Source organism: Microplitis mediator, chromosome 7 (genome assembly GCF_029852145.1).
Source record: "Microplitis mediator isolate UGA2020A chromosome 7, iyMicMedi2.1, whole genome shotgun sequence".
NCBI lineage: Eukaryota > Metazoa > Arthropoda > Insecta > Hymenoptera > Braconidae > Microplitis > Microplitis mediator.
Genome location: NC_079975.1, coordinates 4,964,700 through 4,981,449, shown reverse-complemented (window position 1 = coordinate 4,981,449; position 16,750 = coordinate 4,964,700). Strand labels below are relative to the sequence as shown.

Below are 16,750 nucleotides of genomic sequence, written 5' to 3'. Positions count from 1 at the left end.
ACCGTCGCAATCCATTCTAGTCCCACCCACGATCCGTTTTGCTGTCAGCGCTATACGTAACAATACTCGCACTAACCTCCAAATAGTTACACGAGTATCGCGACAGTCAGTATACTGTAACGTGCTGGTCACGATAAATTTTTCTCCGTGCACACTACGGAGGAAGGTATGACGTCCAAACCGCATATTTGCCGCCCTCGCCTTCGGCTCGGGTAGGCAATTATACACGTGGGTCGGAATGTCCTACTTTCCTCCCTAGGTATGTAATATACTTTTTCACACTATCGGTCAGAAATTAGCCTGTTTCGACTGACTCCCATTAAAACTCCCGTATCAATGCTAGTTATACGAAAAATATACCGCGTAGTACGATAAAACACGATTTTTGACCGGGTGATAGTTGTCATGTTCGGGCAATCAACTTTACCCCCGTCTGTAAACGTAATATACATAAAAATATGAATTACGTGTATTTAAATATAACATATCTTGATGAGTCACAGAGACGATATATTTTTAATTAGCCACGTTGTATGTTCATTAAAAATTACGTCAACATACAGATACCCTTCTTATATCAATGAAACCCCTGACTATTATGCCTGAAAATATAAAAAATTTTTAACCGTGTAAACCATTGGCACTAATCGATAAAATATAAACAACCTAATAATAATCTAAAACGAAGTATCCAAGTTTAATACAATAGTTATCAGTATTATCGTAATCTTGGTCATACAAAAGCATCGTAATCTATACTCTGAATCTTAGAATTCCAGTATGGAAGCCTAGTACAATGTTAAACCCTAAATGGTTCGAGTGACGACGAGTAGTTTCGGTTGAACGTGATTCCAGCCTATATAGAGCACACCATTGGGTGTATCGAGGAATGTTGCCGAGCATCATGCGGGAATTCTCGGGTTCCCTATCTTCCCGGAACGGTTGTTGCATTGATCCTGGCGATTCCTCCACCACCACTGTCTCCTCAACGTGCTCTACAAACTCCCCAGTTTTCCTCCTGCAATTCCTCTCTCTCTCTCTCTCTCCCTCTTCCTCTTTCTCTCTACCCACCCGTTCGTAGTTCTTGGAACGCCTACGCTATTTGCATGACGTCACGCGGCTAACACGTGGGCGAAACTCAAACATCCCATGTATATCATTGAGAGTTAGATTCAGAGAAGCACCAGCGACCCCATCGTCTTTGCATTACCACTCACTACCCCCTTCCCCATGTTCTTCTCCTCCTTATCCTCTTTTCACTCTTTTAGCTCCTTATCCTTCTCCATCGACTAGCACATCAAATCTGCAAAGCTCTTGTATCATTTTCACTCCTCCTTTCCTTTCTCTCCTCTCGTCTGGTCCATTCAAGTTTCCAGAATTCACTCGTTAAACCGGGGATCGTTCCTCATGCGGAAGATTTTCCTAACATAACCTTGATGATTAAATCCAGTGACGCACGACGTCACAAAAAAAAAATGATTGTTTACTTTTTATTTTTTCTCGCTGATATACAAACCAATTGAATTAAGTAACGCTTGACATTTTTTTTACCCTCTTTATTACTTTATTTTTTTTTTCTTTACTAATGTAGATGGCAGGATAGGAAAGAGAAAATTGATTCTTGGGATTTTTTTTTTCTCGGGTTTTTTTTTTTTTTCATTACCTTTTATATAAATCAAAATTGAATAGAAGAATGACTAGTCTATTATATTGAGTATATATATATATATATATGTATATTTATAGATACATATATTTTTATTTCTGAATTATCAACGCTAGCTAGGCGAAAATAAAAGATAATATAGGACTATGTGTAACTAGAGGAAAATGTCAACTCAGAGAAAAGAATGCCAGAGGCACTACCCACACACACACATATATGTTTATATATATATGTATATATATACATATAATATATGTATAGTAGTAGATATTGCAATCGTAAATTATTCTTCAGTTGAGTTTCATTTTGCATCGTGAGTGTTAGTATTTATTTACTTATATAAATAAACAAATAATATATACATGTAATTAAATATATATATGATTAATCGGTTGCACTTTCAAGATAAAAATAATTACAACTTTAATTAGTGAGGGAATTTAAAAATATTGATACTAATAATAATAATTTAGTGAATAAGTTTGAAAAATCTTAACCGACGATGGGAAGAAAGGGTGTTGTTGCTCCCATTTGTAGATGCACAAATATAATGAACATATATTTATATATATTAAGAACATCATTAGAATATAGAGCGAATTAGTTGCTGTAGATGGATTATTTATTTTTATATATATATTTATAGAGTAAGGTAAGTTTGCTTCATTTTTGGTTCCGTTAATATTTGTGTTTTTTTTTGACTAAAGGATTTTTTTTGTTTTATTTATAAAAAACTTCAAGTCTTCGGGAAAAGTAGACAGTAAATTTTACCAATTTGTTGGTATGAATTTTTTATTCTACAAATTACGTATGAGTTTGGCGTGAAATTAAGCAGATGGCGACACGGGTAGGATAAGAGTCGGAAAATCTAAAGGGTGGGCAAGAAATAAGGGGGTAGGGGATGTTTATAGAATAGAAAAGTCATGGTGATTTATATGTGGTAAGCCGGTGTCATCTAACTTTTAAATTAAGACCTCGGAGACTAGGATCAGTGGTTTCATACTTTTCTCTTTCGAAATCTATGGAGATTCACAACCTAGTGTACTTATTCACTCGTAATTTAATTCGTTAAAATGGGATTTATAACTGATGTAATTATCTATGAAAATAGATAAAACAATTTTAAATTAATTCGTAATTATTATCATAGTTAAATAATTTTTTTTTCTAATGATATTAAAAAACTTTTAGTCTACAAAAAAAAATTGAAAAATGGTTAGAGCAAATTTTTTTTTTAATAAAATTGAAGAACGAGACAAAAAAAATCCGAGAGTAGAAAAAATTTTTTTAAAAATTTATTCATACGAAAAAAATGATGGAAAAAATTTTTATGGAAAATAAAAAAATGCTGTTGAGTATTATTACAAAATTAATTTTTTAATAAAAATTTTTACTCCAGTTTTCAAGTACAAGAAAAAATAAGAGGATAGAATTAACTTGAATTTTTAATTAGAACTGGGAATTAAAATAGCGTCAGCTGATTTTTCGAGTGCATTAACCTATATTTTACGTTAATGGAAATTAATCTAGTATTACTGGCGTAAAATATAGATATATGTGTAGGGTAGCTTACAGTGACACCTCAAATAAACGGAACGTAAAGTGAAAAATTATAAATTCAACTCTTTAAAGCCAGAAAATTACTACTGGGAAATTTAATCGAATTTTAATGTGTCAAATTATTTTTTGTATAATTGAATAAATTTTATTAAATTAAAAATTTAGCGTCGCTTAGAAAAGGTATTTTATAGGATTCAAATTTTCGCGGTTCTTTATTTCGATTATTACATATTTTAAAAAATTCGATCGAGACAAATTTAAAAAAAAGGGATAATTGTTACACAATATTTATAATCATATTTGTTTTATTGATATTTATGATGTTACATATATTTTTTGTCGAAATATCGATATTTAGAGTACCAAGTTCATTAAAAACGTAAAACAATATTTTTTTGTCAATTATTTCCAGCTGTTTTACGTGGGATCATCTGGGCTATTTAAATATTCGTCGATTAATAAATATATCTACATATATATACTTGAAAAAAAAAAGAAAAATTAAAATAGCGAACGAAAGAGAATAAAAAAAAAGCAAGTCAACACGCGATGCATAAAAAAATTTTCGTGTGCCATGATCGTACTTTCAATTTGTCATTTTTATTGGCTCTTATCGTAGTCGCAGTTCTGGTAGTTTAGTAATCCAATGACTTTTAATAAAAATTTCGTATAAAAGATTATGAGAATAATAAAAAGTTATTTATTCAATATTTATTTGAATTTTAAAATAAAACGTTGATTGTCTTTATTACTAAGGAATTATAAAAAATAAAAAAAATTAGTTTTATTACTTAGTTTAAGTAAAATGGAATTTTAGGTGAAAAACGAGCGCCAATAGTGGCGAGTCCGAGGAGCCCAAGGAATAAAGCTGGTGACAGAAATTACCGGCAAGCGATGCTGGACGACAAGATGAAGAAATTTCTCGCGGTACCATTTATATGAATAAATGATTACTTTATAAATGTCACAAATATACATATATATTCATTATTTATATGTCTATATCGTCGTAATCGTTTACTATCGCTCGCTGAACTTAAAATAATGCCTCTCTTAATTAATTTTTTTTTTTTTTTATATATATATATATATATATTTAAATCAATGATCTATACATACATTATTTGAATATTATGTGTACGTCTGTGTGTGCGAGTGCATGTGTGTCCTATGTGCTCATTAATATTTTTTGAACGCATACTTTTTTTGAAATTTTTGAATTCAATAGAAAAAAACAAACATCGAAACTTAAACACATTTTTTATATTATTATTTTAAAATATTTTATTATCTTTGTCTAGACAAATTTTTATTACTAATAATTTAACTATGTGATACTTTTAAAAAACTGATAACACACAAGACTAAATATAACACAACGATAATTGAACATATGATAAATTGCAGTAATTAATTTTGTGATTTTTATTTTAATTAGACAGATGATATTTTTTAAATAATAACTAAAGAGGAAATTTATATTTTATTGACCGTCGAAATAGGGATTAGTACTGAAAAAAATTTTAATTACTCTAGCTGACGTGCGGTGTCGCTTATTCTTGACAGAGTAAGACTAAGATGCCAAGAAACTGAGTTTACTTGCCGAACTTTTTTTTAAATTTATTGATAATAATATTGAACGGCAACGATCTGAGTATCGATTTCTTATGGGTTTCTGTTCATAGATGATTTGAGGCTAATGCTGAAGGTATTAAGATGATTGGTTGAGTATTTGAAGTTCTATTGTGTTTGCGTACATGCGAACGAACGAACGACCAAATTTACCGACAGCACGAAAATTATAAAATAAATTTTCATGATTCCAGCATCGAAACTTGAAGTTTCAGTGACTCTACACAGAAAAAAAAGTTATCTTGAATCAAGAAAATATTTTTGAAGACAAACGTTTTCGGGAACCAAGACAAGATTTTCTTGAGCCAAGAGAATTTGTCTTGGTTAAAAAAAATTCGTCTTGGTCGGAGAAAATTTCTACTTTATCTGAGAAAATTTAGGTCTCCAAAAAAATACTTTTGAATCAAGAATATTTACCTTCAGTCGAGAATTTTTTTTTTTTCTGTGTACAGCCCGTCGAAAAAAGTTAATTTCAAGCCGATGCTGTAAACAACTGCTAGCGAATTCGTAATTCAAAAATTACCTTCATACAGCGGGCAGAAACATGCGTGTTTCTGCCCGGTGTCAGTTATATTTAATGTTCATTTGCAGCCTTATTACTCTCATTTGTTTACTGGTCACTTGAGTTTACTCATTTCATTTTTTAAGAGACAGTTTTAATTAACCAAATAAAATTAATAAAAAATGAGTGAAAACAATATTTGTGTCTTATTTACTATTTAATAAGTGACTGTAAATCACATATTTATGATACTGAATTTAGCAGACGTTTAATAGTTTTTGGATTTTTCAAAACATGATAAATTATAAAAATGAAAACATTTCAGAAAATTGCACCTGTAGTTTTTTAAATTTTCTACATGTGCATATTTTTAGTTTAATTTTTTTGTGTCTTTAATTGGTTTAAAAAAAATTCAAAAATTTTCAATTGTCTGCTAACTTCAAGATCATACATATTTCTTATTCTCTAACAGTTCTCCGCATTATCGGTTTGAAATTAACTTGTTTCTTACTGACTGCTGACACTGAATCTTGAAGTTCCGATGCAGGTAATCATGAAAAATATAGTGAGTGACTCAGGATAAAACACGATTTCAGACTGCGGGTGATGTCAGCCCTCACCTGCGGCTCGGGCAGCCAACCTCACCCTAGTCTGAAATCGTCTTGTTTCATCTCTTGTCACACAATATACTATTGATTCTCTGACGTAACTTTTTAAGTAAATCGAGCTAAAGCTAATGAAATCTTGTTTGTCAGAATTTTCTTAGTGATTAGATTTTTTCCGAAATTACTCTATTAAATCATCATATTTACAAATTAATTTTTATATCACTAAAAAATTTTTCAGCAAAATAATATTTGAATATTTCTTTTAATCGATTAGTGAAAAAAAAATCAATACTATATGCGACAATATTTTAAATTTCACAGACAAGATTTAATCAAAAAATTTGATAATACAAAGACACACATACATTTTTTTTGGCACACGTACACATATATGCGATACATAACATTCATTTTTTTTTAAATTAATTCTCACGGAAAACTTTATCGCAAAAATAAAATTTTTCAAACTTCTAACATTCAAATTTTAGAGACTGCAATTTTTGTTTCGTTAAAAAAAAAAGTTTAATTGAGTTTTTCATGGGAATTGATAAATTAAAAAAAAATTATTGTAGATTTTATTTATACGAATTCGAGGATGAAAATTTTTGTCTTATATGATAATTTTGTGCTTTTTTTTTAAATATATGATAAATTTATACACAGCTCAACACACTTCCAGTAAAACTTCATCGGCACAGATAACAGCACCTTGTATGTTTTATAAATAATTTATTATAAACATTAACCCAAAATTTTTGCAACTCAAATTAACATTTAATATTAATTAATTAACATAAACAATTATTTTTAATCCCCATAAAAATAAAAACTGCCTCCTGTAAATAGGATATTTCAATAAACAGGACTAGTGATTAAATATTTAGGGCTTAGGTATTTAATAATTTAAAAGTAAAATAAATGAAAAAATAAATTAGAGACAAAAAAGAAAGGAAAGATTTTTGGATCTACTATAGGGAAGGGGTACTATCATCATGTGGGAGGTTCAGCTTCGATATCTGGTGGCTCCCGTAGACACGGCCCTCATAATGGACATCATATCACCGGAACCGGCATAATTACCACTGAATATAATGGTCATCATCCACCGCGAGAACCCCGAAAAGAAGAAAACACTCTTGTAAGACGGAGTTTCCGGAGAAGCGATGAATGGCGCGCCGACAGCCGGAGGTGCGTTTTTTTTTTGTTTTATTATTTTTATTTCCATTCGTTTTTTTTTATTATTTATATTTTATACTGAAAACTTTTATAAGAATGAAAGAGTGTGAAAATCGATACGGACATCATTCTCAAATTTTATTTTAAATTTTTTATTACAAAATAATAATTTAAAAGTGACAAAATTTTTAGGCAAAATGGGTCTAATGGGAAAATAATGATGGAAATCTAGAGAAAAATTTATCGAGTGATCCTTGAGTAGTGAAATCGAAAAAAATTTTTAATGATCAATGTGAATAGAAAAAGTTTTTTAAACTCCATTTCCATGCATTCATTTAAAAGCGTTATTTTATTAGTTTCATTTTTCTGACGATGATTCGCTTCCGTTTTATTGAACATTCTAGTGAAAATAACGATGTTTTGTAGTTATAAAATTTTTTGAAATATTCAAAGCTCGTATCATTTTGTTATAGATGCCATTAGGGCGTATCCTAGTTAAATGCACCATTGAAAAGATAAAAATTTTTTTTTAATACTTATCGATGTATTTTTAATTTGAAATATAAATTTTGAATTTTTTTCTACGCCCTTATGGTTTCGAGCATCTATTCTGGGAACCATAACAGCTTATGATTTTTTTTTTTGTAATCGACGTACTTTTCATTTAAAAGTTTGAAAATAAAAAAATACTAATTTTGAATTTTTTACCACACCCTTGCAGTTCCTGTCATCATTTCCAAGAAATATCAGGATGTACAAATTTTTTTTAATTGATAAAGGGACCCTGGGGCACGACGGCCCCCTTTTAGCCATCAAATTCGTTTATTTTTCGTCTATTTCGGAAGAATTAGTCGAAATTTTGCAAAAAATCGAAAAAAAAATTTTTTTTATGCTTTTTTGGGGAGGGGGCCGTCGTGCCCCAGGAAAAAAAAATTTTTCGTTACAATTTTTTTTTCGAGTGGTCCATTGTGCTCCACATATCACATATTTGCCTAAAATATGATAAAAATATCATAGAGGTCATAACTTGACGGAAAATAAAAAAAAAAATTTTTACCTAATTTTTGAGGGGGGTCTTCATGCCCCAGGTTCCCCGACTTTTAAATAAAAAATATATTAATTATCAGGAAAAAAAAATTTTTAACTCCTTTATGGTTCCTAGTCCTTTTCTCCGGAACCTTAAGACCGTATACAAAAATTTCAAAATTTTTATTTATTTATTTCTTCACTTACACATTAAAAGTACGGCTAGCAAAAAAAAAATTGTGGTTCCCAAAGCCAAAAGTGCGTATGAAAAATTACCCATACTCTTTTAAGCCACCTGTGAATCTCATCATTAAATTTTGAAAAATCAAATTTTATTCCATTAATTTTAAATAAACCAACATCACAAAATATCGTCATAATTACTGTAAATTTATCAGCGTATATATTTTCCAAGTGACCCATTTTGCTTTCTTTCAATCATTTATTTACGTTATCAATTAAATGACAACTCAATATTATGAATATTTAAATGACGATGAGATTCTCGATACATTTATAAATATCTTTAAATATTTAATTTAAATGAAATATATAAACTTATTTTCTGTATCATAAATAAACTGAGTGTCTCTTTGACAAAATTAATTTAAAATAAACGTTAAAGAAAATAAAGATTATTACCGTTTATGGATTCAAAGTTTGCTTCAAGCTCATTACGACGACAAAAACAATTTTTTTTTTTTAATTGTGTAGAAGTACTTTGAGAATGAGAGAATGAGAGAACGAAAATAGTGAGTTAAATTGAGAGGACTGTGGAATCTATAAATGTAGATGGAGTGAGGAATTTGAGGTCATACACTCGAGTTGTGGAATCGAATCGACTTGTACAGAAGTAGAGGTAAAGAGAATTCTGTCTGCCCTCAACGGAGTAAATGACAAAAAAAATAAAAAAATTGAATAAACTAGTGAAGAAAAAAGAGAATGATGTCCTGAGAAAAATCAATGTAGAAAAATATCACAAGTGGTATTTAAGATGCAAGAAAATTAATAAACATAATAATAATAATAGAGGGAAAAAATTATGTATGGATGGAAAATTTACTTATGCATAAAAAAGATCGATCGTTAGATAGCGAAATAAATCATGAGATTTCATTGTCAATCATCATTTCTGCTTAAAACTTCTCTTGATTTCTGATGATATTTCTAGTCATCTGACGTGCCCGCCTTTTATCTCATCAATTTTCATATATATTTTGAGACTGAATAAGAATAAATGGAATTTTTAAGCAGCATATGATATACATCCATCGAAAACAGTAAAAAATTTTGTGTTTCAATTAAACCACGGACTCATAACAGTAAATAATTTTAGTAAATATCTAATGGTAAAATTTCGTGACACAAAAATGTAATAATATTTTTTAATTAATTATTAATTAGTACATTTTATATTAACGACAGAAAGGGTAATAATCATGACTTCTAACAATTAATTATTGATGATAATCGATAATTAATGATTATGTAATCTTCGAATAATACCTCTACTGCATAATTAAATATCATTGATGCTACTAATGAGATAGTTAATTAATTTTCTTTAAAGTATTACACATTTGTTAAATAACATTCTCTTATTAATTGATTAAATTTAATGTGACCATCAAAAATTTTTAAATCAATAATTGATGCGTGCGTTTGAAATTATTTTCGATAAATAATACGAAGGAAATTTTAGTAAAAAATATTATGGGCAGTTAAAATGAACATTTTTGTTGAGACAATTTTCTTTACTCGATGGTCAAGTGTCATGGAAATTAAGCTATAAGTGAAAAAAAAAATGAAAACACAAAATAATTTACTGTGTCATCACAAAAACATCCATTAGGTTCACTGAGAGAAGGGGGAAAAAGACAGTACGGTTTGATGGTGGGACCAATGTGGCTGGTGAAGAGGATTGGTCTTGGGAGGCTGATCGACAAGGTAGCCAAGACAGTGCAACCAAAGACTCTGGTATAGACACCTCGAGTACTTTCACGAGCAGTGAAGACAGCAATCGTGGTGACTTACCCAAGGTACGGCTACTTCGCAAGCCGGTTACATATTTTCTATACCTGCAGTTTTCTTGTATAAATATATAGATATATCGGGTTACTAATTCCAAAAAGAATTAGATTTTCATACGCCCCTTTGGCTGTAGGGAGCTCTCTAGAGCCAAAAGGGTGAATTAAAATACAAGATCTTTTATCATTAGTAAGGCGATATATGTATGAGAATGTTAGTGAGCAAATATTCAACTAAATATTTCAGTTAAAATTTAAAGAAGTAGTTCGTTGCTATTTATTAATAAAAAATAATATAATTATAAAGTTGCATCATTTTTATTATTATGATTAATACAGAGAGAGGAATTTATGGTAACCGTTCCTAGTACGTTCATGCCATACCGTTATGGTAATGATTACTTGGAATTGTGGGATATAGGCCCATACTTTCTGGGAACAGTTCCCATAAGTATGGCAACAATTCCCATCATTAGGGTAACAGTTCCCATATTGCATGTGAAATAACTATGGTAATGATTACCATAATATTATGGTGATGATTACCATATATTATGGTAATGGTTACCATATATTATGGTAATGGTTACCATATATTACGGTAACGATTACTGTAATGTTATGGTGATGGTTACCATATATATGGTAACGATTACTATAATGTTATGGTAATGGTTACCATATATATGGTAATGGTTACTACAATGTTATGGTAATGGTTCCTATAATATTATGGTAATGGTTATCATATATTATGGTAATGTTTATCATATATTATGGTAATGGTTACCATATATTATGGTAATGATTACTTTAATGTTATGGTAATGGTTACCATATTATATGGTAACGATTACTATGATATATGGTAACCATTATCATAATATTATAGTAACGTTTACCATAGTATAATGGGAACGATTACCATAATATTATAGTAACCATTACCATAATGTTATAGTAATGGTTAACATAATATTATGGTAACGATTACTATAATATTATAGTAATGATAACTATAATATATGGGTGCCGTTTCTATAATCAACATTTCAAAAAAACCGGTTACTATGCATTATGGAAACCATTCCCATAATAAATTGTGATTGTTACCATAAATTTCTCGCCGTGTATTTAAACCACCAACAAAAAATGAATCATGAATAAATACTATCAATTTTCATTAATAATATCGTATTAGTTTTTATGATCGATAAACAAGTAGAATGAGTCGGTTGTGATCAGACATCATTATATTTGTTAGTTCAAAGTTCTATTAATATGACGATAAAGAGTGAAAATAAGAAACGCGTGGAGGACAGTCTGATATATAAAAAAGTTTATAATTAAATGATATATATAGAATTATATTTTTTCAACAGGTTGAAATTATTTGTATCTGAATCACGTTTCAGTTATAACTTTTTTAACGGTCTGTGATATTAAATATATAAAAAAACTTAAATGATCCAATATCAAAACTTAATTTTTTTTTTTTACAGATTAATTTTTTTTATCAACATACGCCGTTTGAAATTAACAAATAAATTTATCATTCTATATATATAGTCGATTACCCATCATAAGCCTGGTCTAGGAGATGTGGGAGAAATTTCCCTTGGAATTTGTGTTTTAACTACCGTGCGTTTGATTTTGTCCTCGACTACCCGACATAAAACTCTTTTATTTTATGTGATCTCGAACCTCACACACCGATATTTTGATTTTCCTACACGGAAAAAAAATTATGGGAACTTTTGCTATGCATTATAGGAATAGTTTCCATAATGGTATGGGAACTATTCCTATAATATCATAGGAACTATTCCGATAATGCTATGGAAACCATTCCCATAATATCATAAAAATTTTTTTTTGCAAAATAGGGTCGAAATTTCCCTCATGATATGGAGAGATTCAAATGAAACTTCTTCGAAGCTTAATTTGTTAAAAATTTTAATGTTCTTGCCAAATACGAATTTTTTTTTCAATGTTTGAATTTTTGTTTTTATATTTAATAATATTTCTGTGTATTGTAGAAATGATTACCACACTTTTCTTTAAATTAATTTTTTCACGATGGTACGGGAACCGTTCCCATAATTTTATAGGAACAATTCCTATAATGTTATTGGTAGCATTCCCATAATTATAGGAACTGTTCCTATAATTACGGGAAACATTTCTATAATTATAGGAACTGCTCCCATAATTTATGGTGGTAATTCCTAGGTTGGTCTAGGAAAAAATTTTATAGAATTATAGGAACCGTTTCCATAATTTTCTATCCGTGTGGTGTTAAAATCTCCATGAAATATAGATAGTAAATTTTCTTCATTAATTTGTCTAGTTTTTCCTATTCTTAGTTTACATTTTTGACAATTTTAACGGAGGCCAATACTGCCGTTTTTATAAAAAGGGCAGTAAGTTCACTCATTGTCTTTCTATTTTACCAATGTTAATTTAACATTAGTTGAATATAAAAGCAGTAAGTGAAGCTACTGCCCTTTTCCTAAGCACGGCTGTATAAGAGGTTGTCTGGTACAAATTTCAAAAAAATGGTTAAGTGGGAGTTTTTTTGGACTCTATAACTGCTGATTGAGAGAAGAAGCTTATTACGAGTAGGCTTATGACGGGTAGTCAACAGTGTATGCATACATATATATATTCATGAAATAATTTTTATTTTAATGGTGCAACTTTTTAAATAAAATAAAAAATTATTTTGTTTTATTGTTATTATTTATTAATTTACATTAGTAATTCAATTAGATTATTGAAGTAGTGCTACTTAGATCGCTATTTTATTTTTTTATTTTTTTTTTTTTTACAAAATATTAATTAAATTTACTTTTTTTTTATTAAACGCCGTATAAAAAAATTAAACTGAACTGAGCTTTTTTATTCTTAAATTGATTTGAAACTTGATGATAATTAAATAAATAATAGAGCTGGTAAAAAAAACTAAAAGCTAGGAAATTATTGAATGATTTATGTTATAAATTTATAACAATAATAGTTATGTATTTTTATGATAAAAAAAAATTATTGGGGTTTAATGGTTTATTATAGGATTTTTTGTACTAGTATATAATACACCGTAAAAAATTGGGAGTGAATTCGGAGTGATTACGAATTTTTTTAAAGTCCAAATTCACTTCGTCACTCAGAGTTTCGGAGTTTCAAAAAAAATTACTCCGTATTAGGAGTAGATAGGGAGTTTATTTTTTTAGCTGAGTGATTTCAGAGTGATCTGGATTTTATTTAAATCCGCATTCATTCAAATTCGGACTTTTAATTTTCAAATGAACTTCCTTTCGGATGGAATCAAATAAATAAATAGTCTTCCGCTCCACATTCATTCCGTATTATATAAATCCGCGTTCACTCCAAAAATTTTTACAGTGTAAAGGAAACGAGACTATTTAATTACTGCAATTGATAAGATTTTTATATATAATATTATTATACGCAATATTAAAAAAAAGAAATTGTATCATGAGAAGAGTATACTTGTTACTTATTTCATTTTATTGAAGTTAGTTTTATTGCTGACCCTGTTAAACTTTTTAAGCTTTTTGGCAAGAACCAAAAAGTGATTTGAAAACTGCTCATACACATATATTTGCACGTAGACACACTTTCTTTAAAACTTGAGAGCTAAGAATAAACGCGTTCCAACAAAAAACCACTGCAGTGTAATAAAATTTCTATAAAAAAAGAAAAAAAACTAAAACTATACTTTTTTATTTTTTACATTTCCTCACATTCCAATAACTTTTTTTTACATTTTACTAAAGTACGCAATTATTTTCAATAACATATCGAAATATTTGTTCCGAATTTGACTTCAATATTACCATCGTTTGATACATCAATCAAAAAAGTTTTAGGTGACAGAGTCTAGAAAAAATTATTTGACTCTCCCTATTTTTCAAAAAAAAAATTGATTAATTTATAATAAAATTTTAAAAAAATTCTATTCCGTAGCCGAGAGAGTGAGGGAAAGAATGAACGTCTGGGTGCTACTGTGAGAAAGAGAAAAATAAATAAATAATTTATACAAAATTAAATTTAGCGGCCCCTATCCCTAAAGTAGATCCACCTTTCAGAGAAAAATTTTTGAAAATTTAATCAAACAACTGAAAATTTTATTTTTTATCATCAAACACAAGTTAATTTTCTAAAATTTACACATTTATTTTAAAATAAATAAATAAGTAAACAAATACTTGTAAATACACACAAAAAAAAAATAATAATTCTGAACATTGATTGTCGCATGTTAAAATTTCTTACTCTTTTTCTTCAAATCTTTATCATTTACAACCTTCTTTTAAATTTACTACTCGTGATTCTACAACTTAACCGCTTGTGTGTGTTGTTTAAACTGCTTTTATGCTTATAGCCTTTTTATTATCAATAAAATTCGCCACAATATATTCAGTGAAATGATATACACATATACAGCTAATAAAATAATTTTAATTACTGTGTAAATAGTGTAAATAAAGTAATTTTATTGAACTATTGTGTCACTTAAATGTAGCGCGATTGCAAGCACGTGGGTTGATGTTAAAAAAAAAATTAATTTTATTTTTTTATAATAAACAAAAAATATATATTGTGCTAATGAAATTTTTTACGGGCGTCCTTAGCAATCGCAAGCGAGCAGTGATGGGCAAAAAATAATAGTCCATATGATACTACGTAAATCAGCTGGACCAGGAAGTATATTGGGCCTTAAAGTTGCTGGCGGACAATTATTGGACGACGGTAGAATAGGTGCTTTAATTGAAAAAGTTAAAGAAGGTACACCTGCAGCTGTTGATGGTCAATTAAGACCAGGTAAATTCAATTATATATTTTAATTATTCATTATTATTATTATTATTATTATTATTATTATTATTATTGTTTTTTTTAAGAAGTCGATTCGTGTAAAAAAATTACAAAAATTTCATCAGATAAAACTTTTATATTTAAACCAGCATAGGAGTTTTAAAAAATACAAATACTTTACTTAAAATTTTGTTTCTTTGAAGCGAATTTCGATATTTTAGTAAAGAAAAATTGAAAAAAATCTTTTTTACCGCCATTTTTTAAATAATTTTTATGTTTACCCTATCAAAAAATCCATGTGGGTTTGCTTGGGAACCTATAAGAATCCATATAAGAAAGTATGGATTTATGTAAGAATCCATAGGAATTGATACAGGAGTGCGTGGATTTATATAAGAATCCATGGGTATCTGGATTCTTATATGGGAAATCCACGTAAGAAACTGTGGACATCTGGATTCCCATTTTGACACAGTGCTGATTCCTATGGGAAATCGAGGTAGAAATCCACATGAGAATCCATACTAGATTCCCATATTGATTTCACAAGGTGTCGAATCCCATAAGAACCCATGTGAGAATCTATATCGGGATCTATGCTAAATTCCTATAGGAAACCATATGATGAGAACCCATCCGAAAACGCCGTATTAACCTGCAGAGGAATTGAGGCTGAATTCCCATATGGATGACATAGTATAGATTCCCATAGGAACCGATGTGAAAATCTATATCGGGATCTATGCTGGATTTGTATAGGAAACCGTATGGGAATCTATCCGAGAACGCCATCTAGGAACCCATAGGAATCTAGGCTGGATTCCCATATGGAATTTTTTGATAGGGTACAAAAATAAAAAAATGAATGTATATAAATGCTAAGTCAAAAAATAATAAGTTTTTACAAAACTAGCAAAAGTAAAAAAAAAATCTGACTGAAATAAATAATTCACATAAATTTAAAAATATGTTGGCATAATAATTTCATTTCTTAGTTTTGTAATTTTCCTTGCGGAAATAAATGATAAAATTATTTTCTCAGCAAAACAAAAAAATTAACGCACTTATGGTTCATAATTGTAAGAAGTGGGTTTTAGTAGTTCTTATAACATAGAATATTAGTAAATAATATCAAAGGTTAATTAAATAATTAGATGATTTATTAAGATATAAGATAAATTGGACACCAACAGCTCTCATTTGTTGACGTACACAGATATTACTGTTAATACCAAGCAATAATATGATAAACCAAAATAATTAATAGAGATAACCAGAAAACAAATTAATTCTGGTGATGCTGATAATTGGAATTGGTTGACATTTCACTTGCTAACGAATATCATACTGCGATAAGAAGGCAAAATATTTATTTAATTAACTGTTTTAATTGTCATCTCGCCGTAGTAAACAAATCTTCTGACTATGAGTTTTTAAATCATTTCAATAAAACGTAATCCGGGATTTAAAATACATGTGAAATATATAATTTGGATTAGTGGCTAAATTTATTGTATAAGAGTTTACGGGAAATTGAATGAAATTTCATAGTAAAAAGACGGTGGACTCGAACCTTTGACTTGCTATAAGACATGCGTGTTTACTGACTCATGCAGAATTATAAGTTTCTAATTTACATAATGTTTAATTGTGAACAGAAAAATTAAATTTACTTATTTTTTAATTAATATAAATTAGGGTTCCTGCTGTT

General features: G+C 29.0%; 1 protein-coding gene across 16 annotated transcripts in view; it reads left to right on the top strand.

Moving 5' to 3' along the window:
- Nucleotides 1-16,750, top strand: part of LOC130672504 (regulating synaptic membrane exocytosis protein 2) — an 85,470-nt gene that overhangs the window by 28,436 nt on the left and 40,284 nt on the right. For 11 of the 16 annotated variants that reach the window (XM_057477130.1, XM_057477124.1, XM_057477127.1 and 8 more), the window contains exons 6-8: nucleotides 6,943-7,156; nucleotides 10,023-10,209; nucleotides 14,856-15,045. The exons of 1 other annotated variant lie outside the window; for it this stretch is intronic. In XM_057477130.1, the coding sequence (XP_057333113.1) occupies nucleotides 6,943-7,156; nucleotides 10,023-10,209; nucleotides 14,856-15,045 (591 nt within the window). Of the gene's footprint in view, nucleotides 1-2,123; nucleotides 2,319-4,043; nucleotides 4,154-6,942; nucleotides 7,157-10,022; nucleotides 10,210-14,855; nucleotides 15,046-16,750 lie in introns of those variants that run through there. 4 more of the 16 variants (XM_057477137.1, XM_057477132.1, XM_057477138.1 and 1 more) reach the window with 4 other exon arrangements.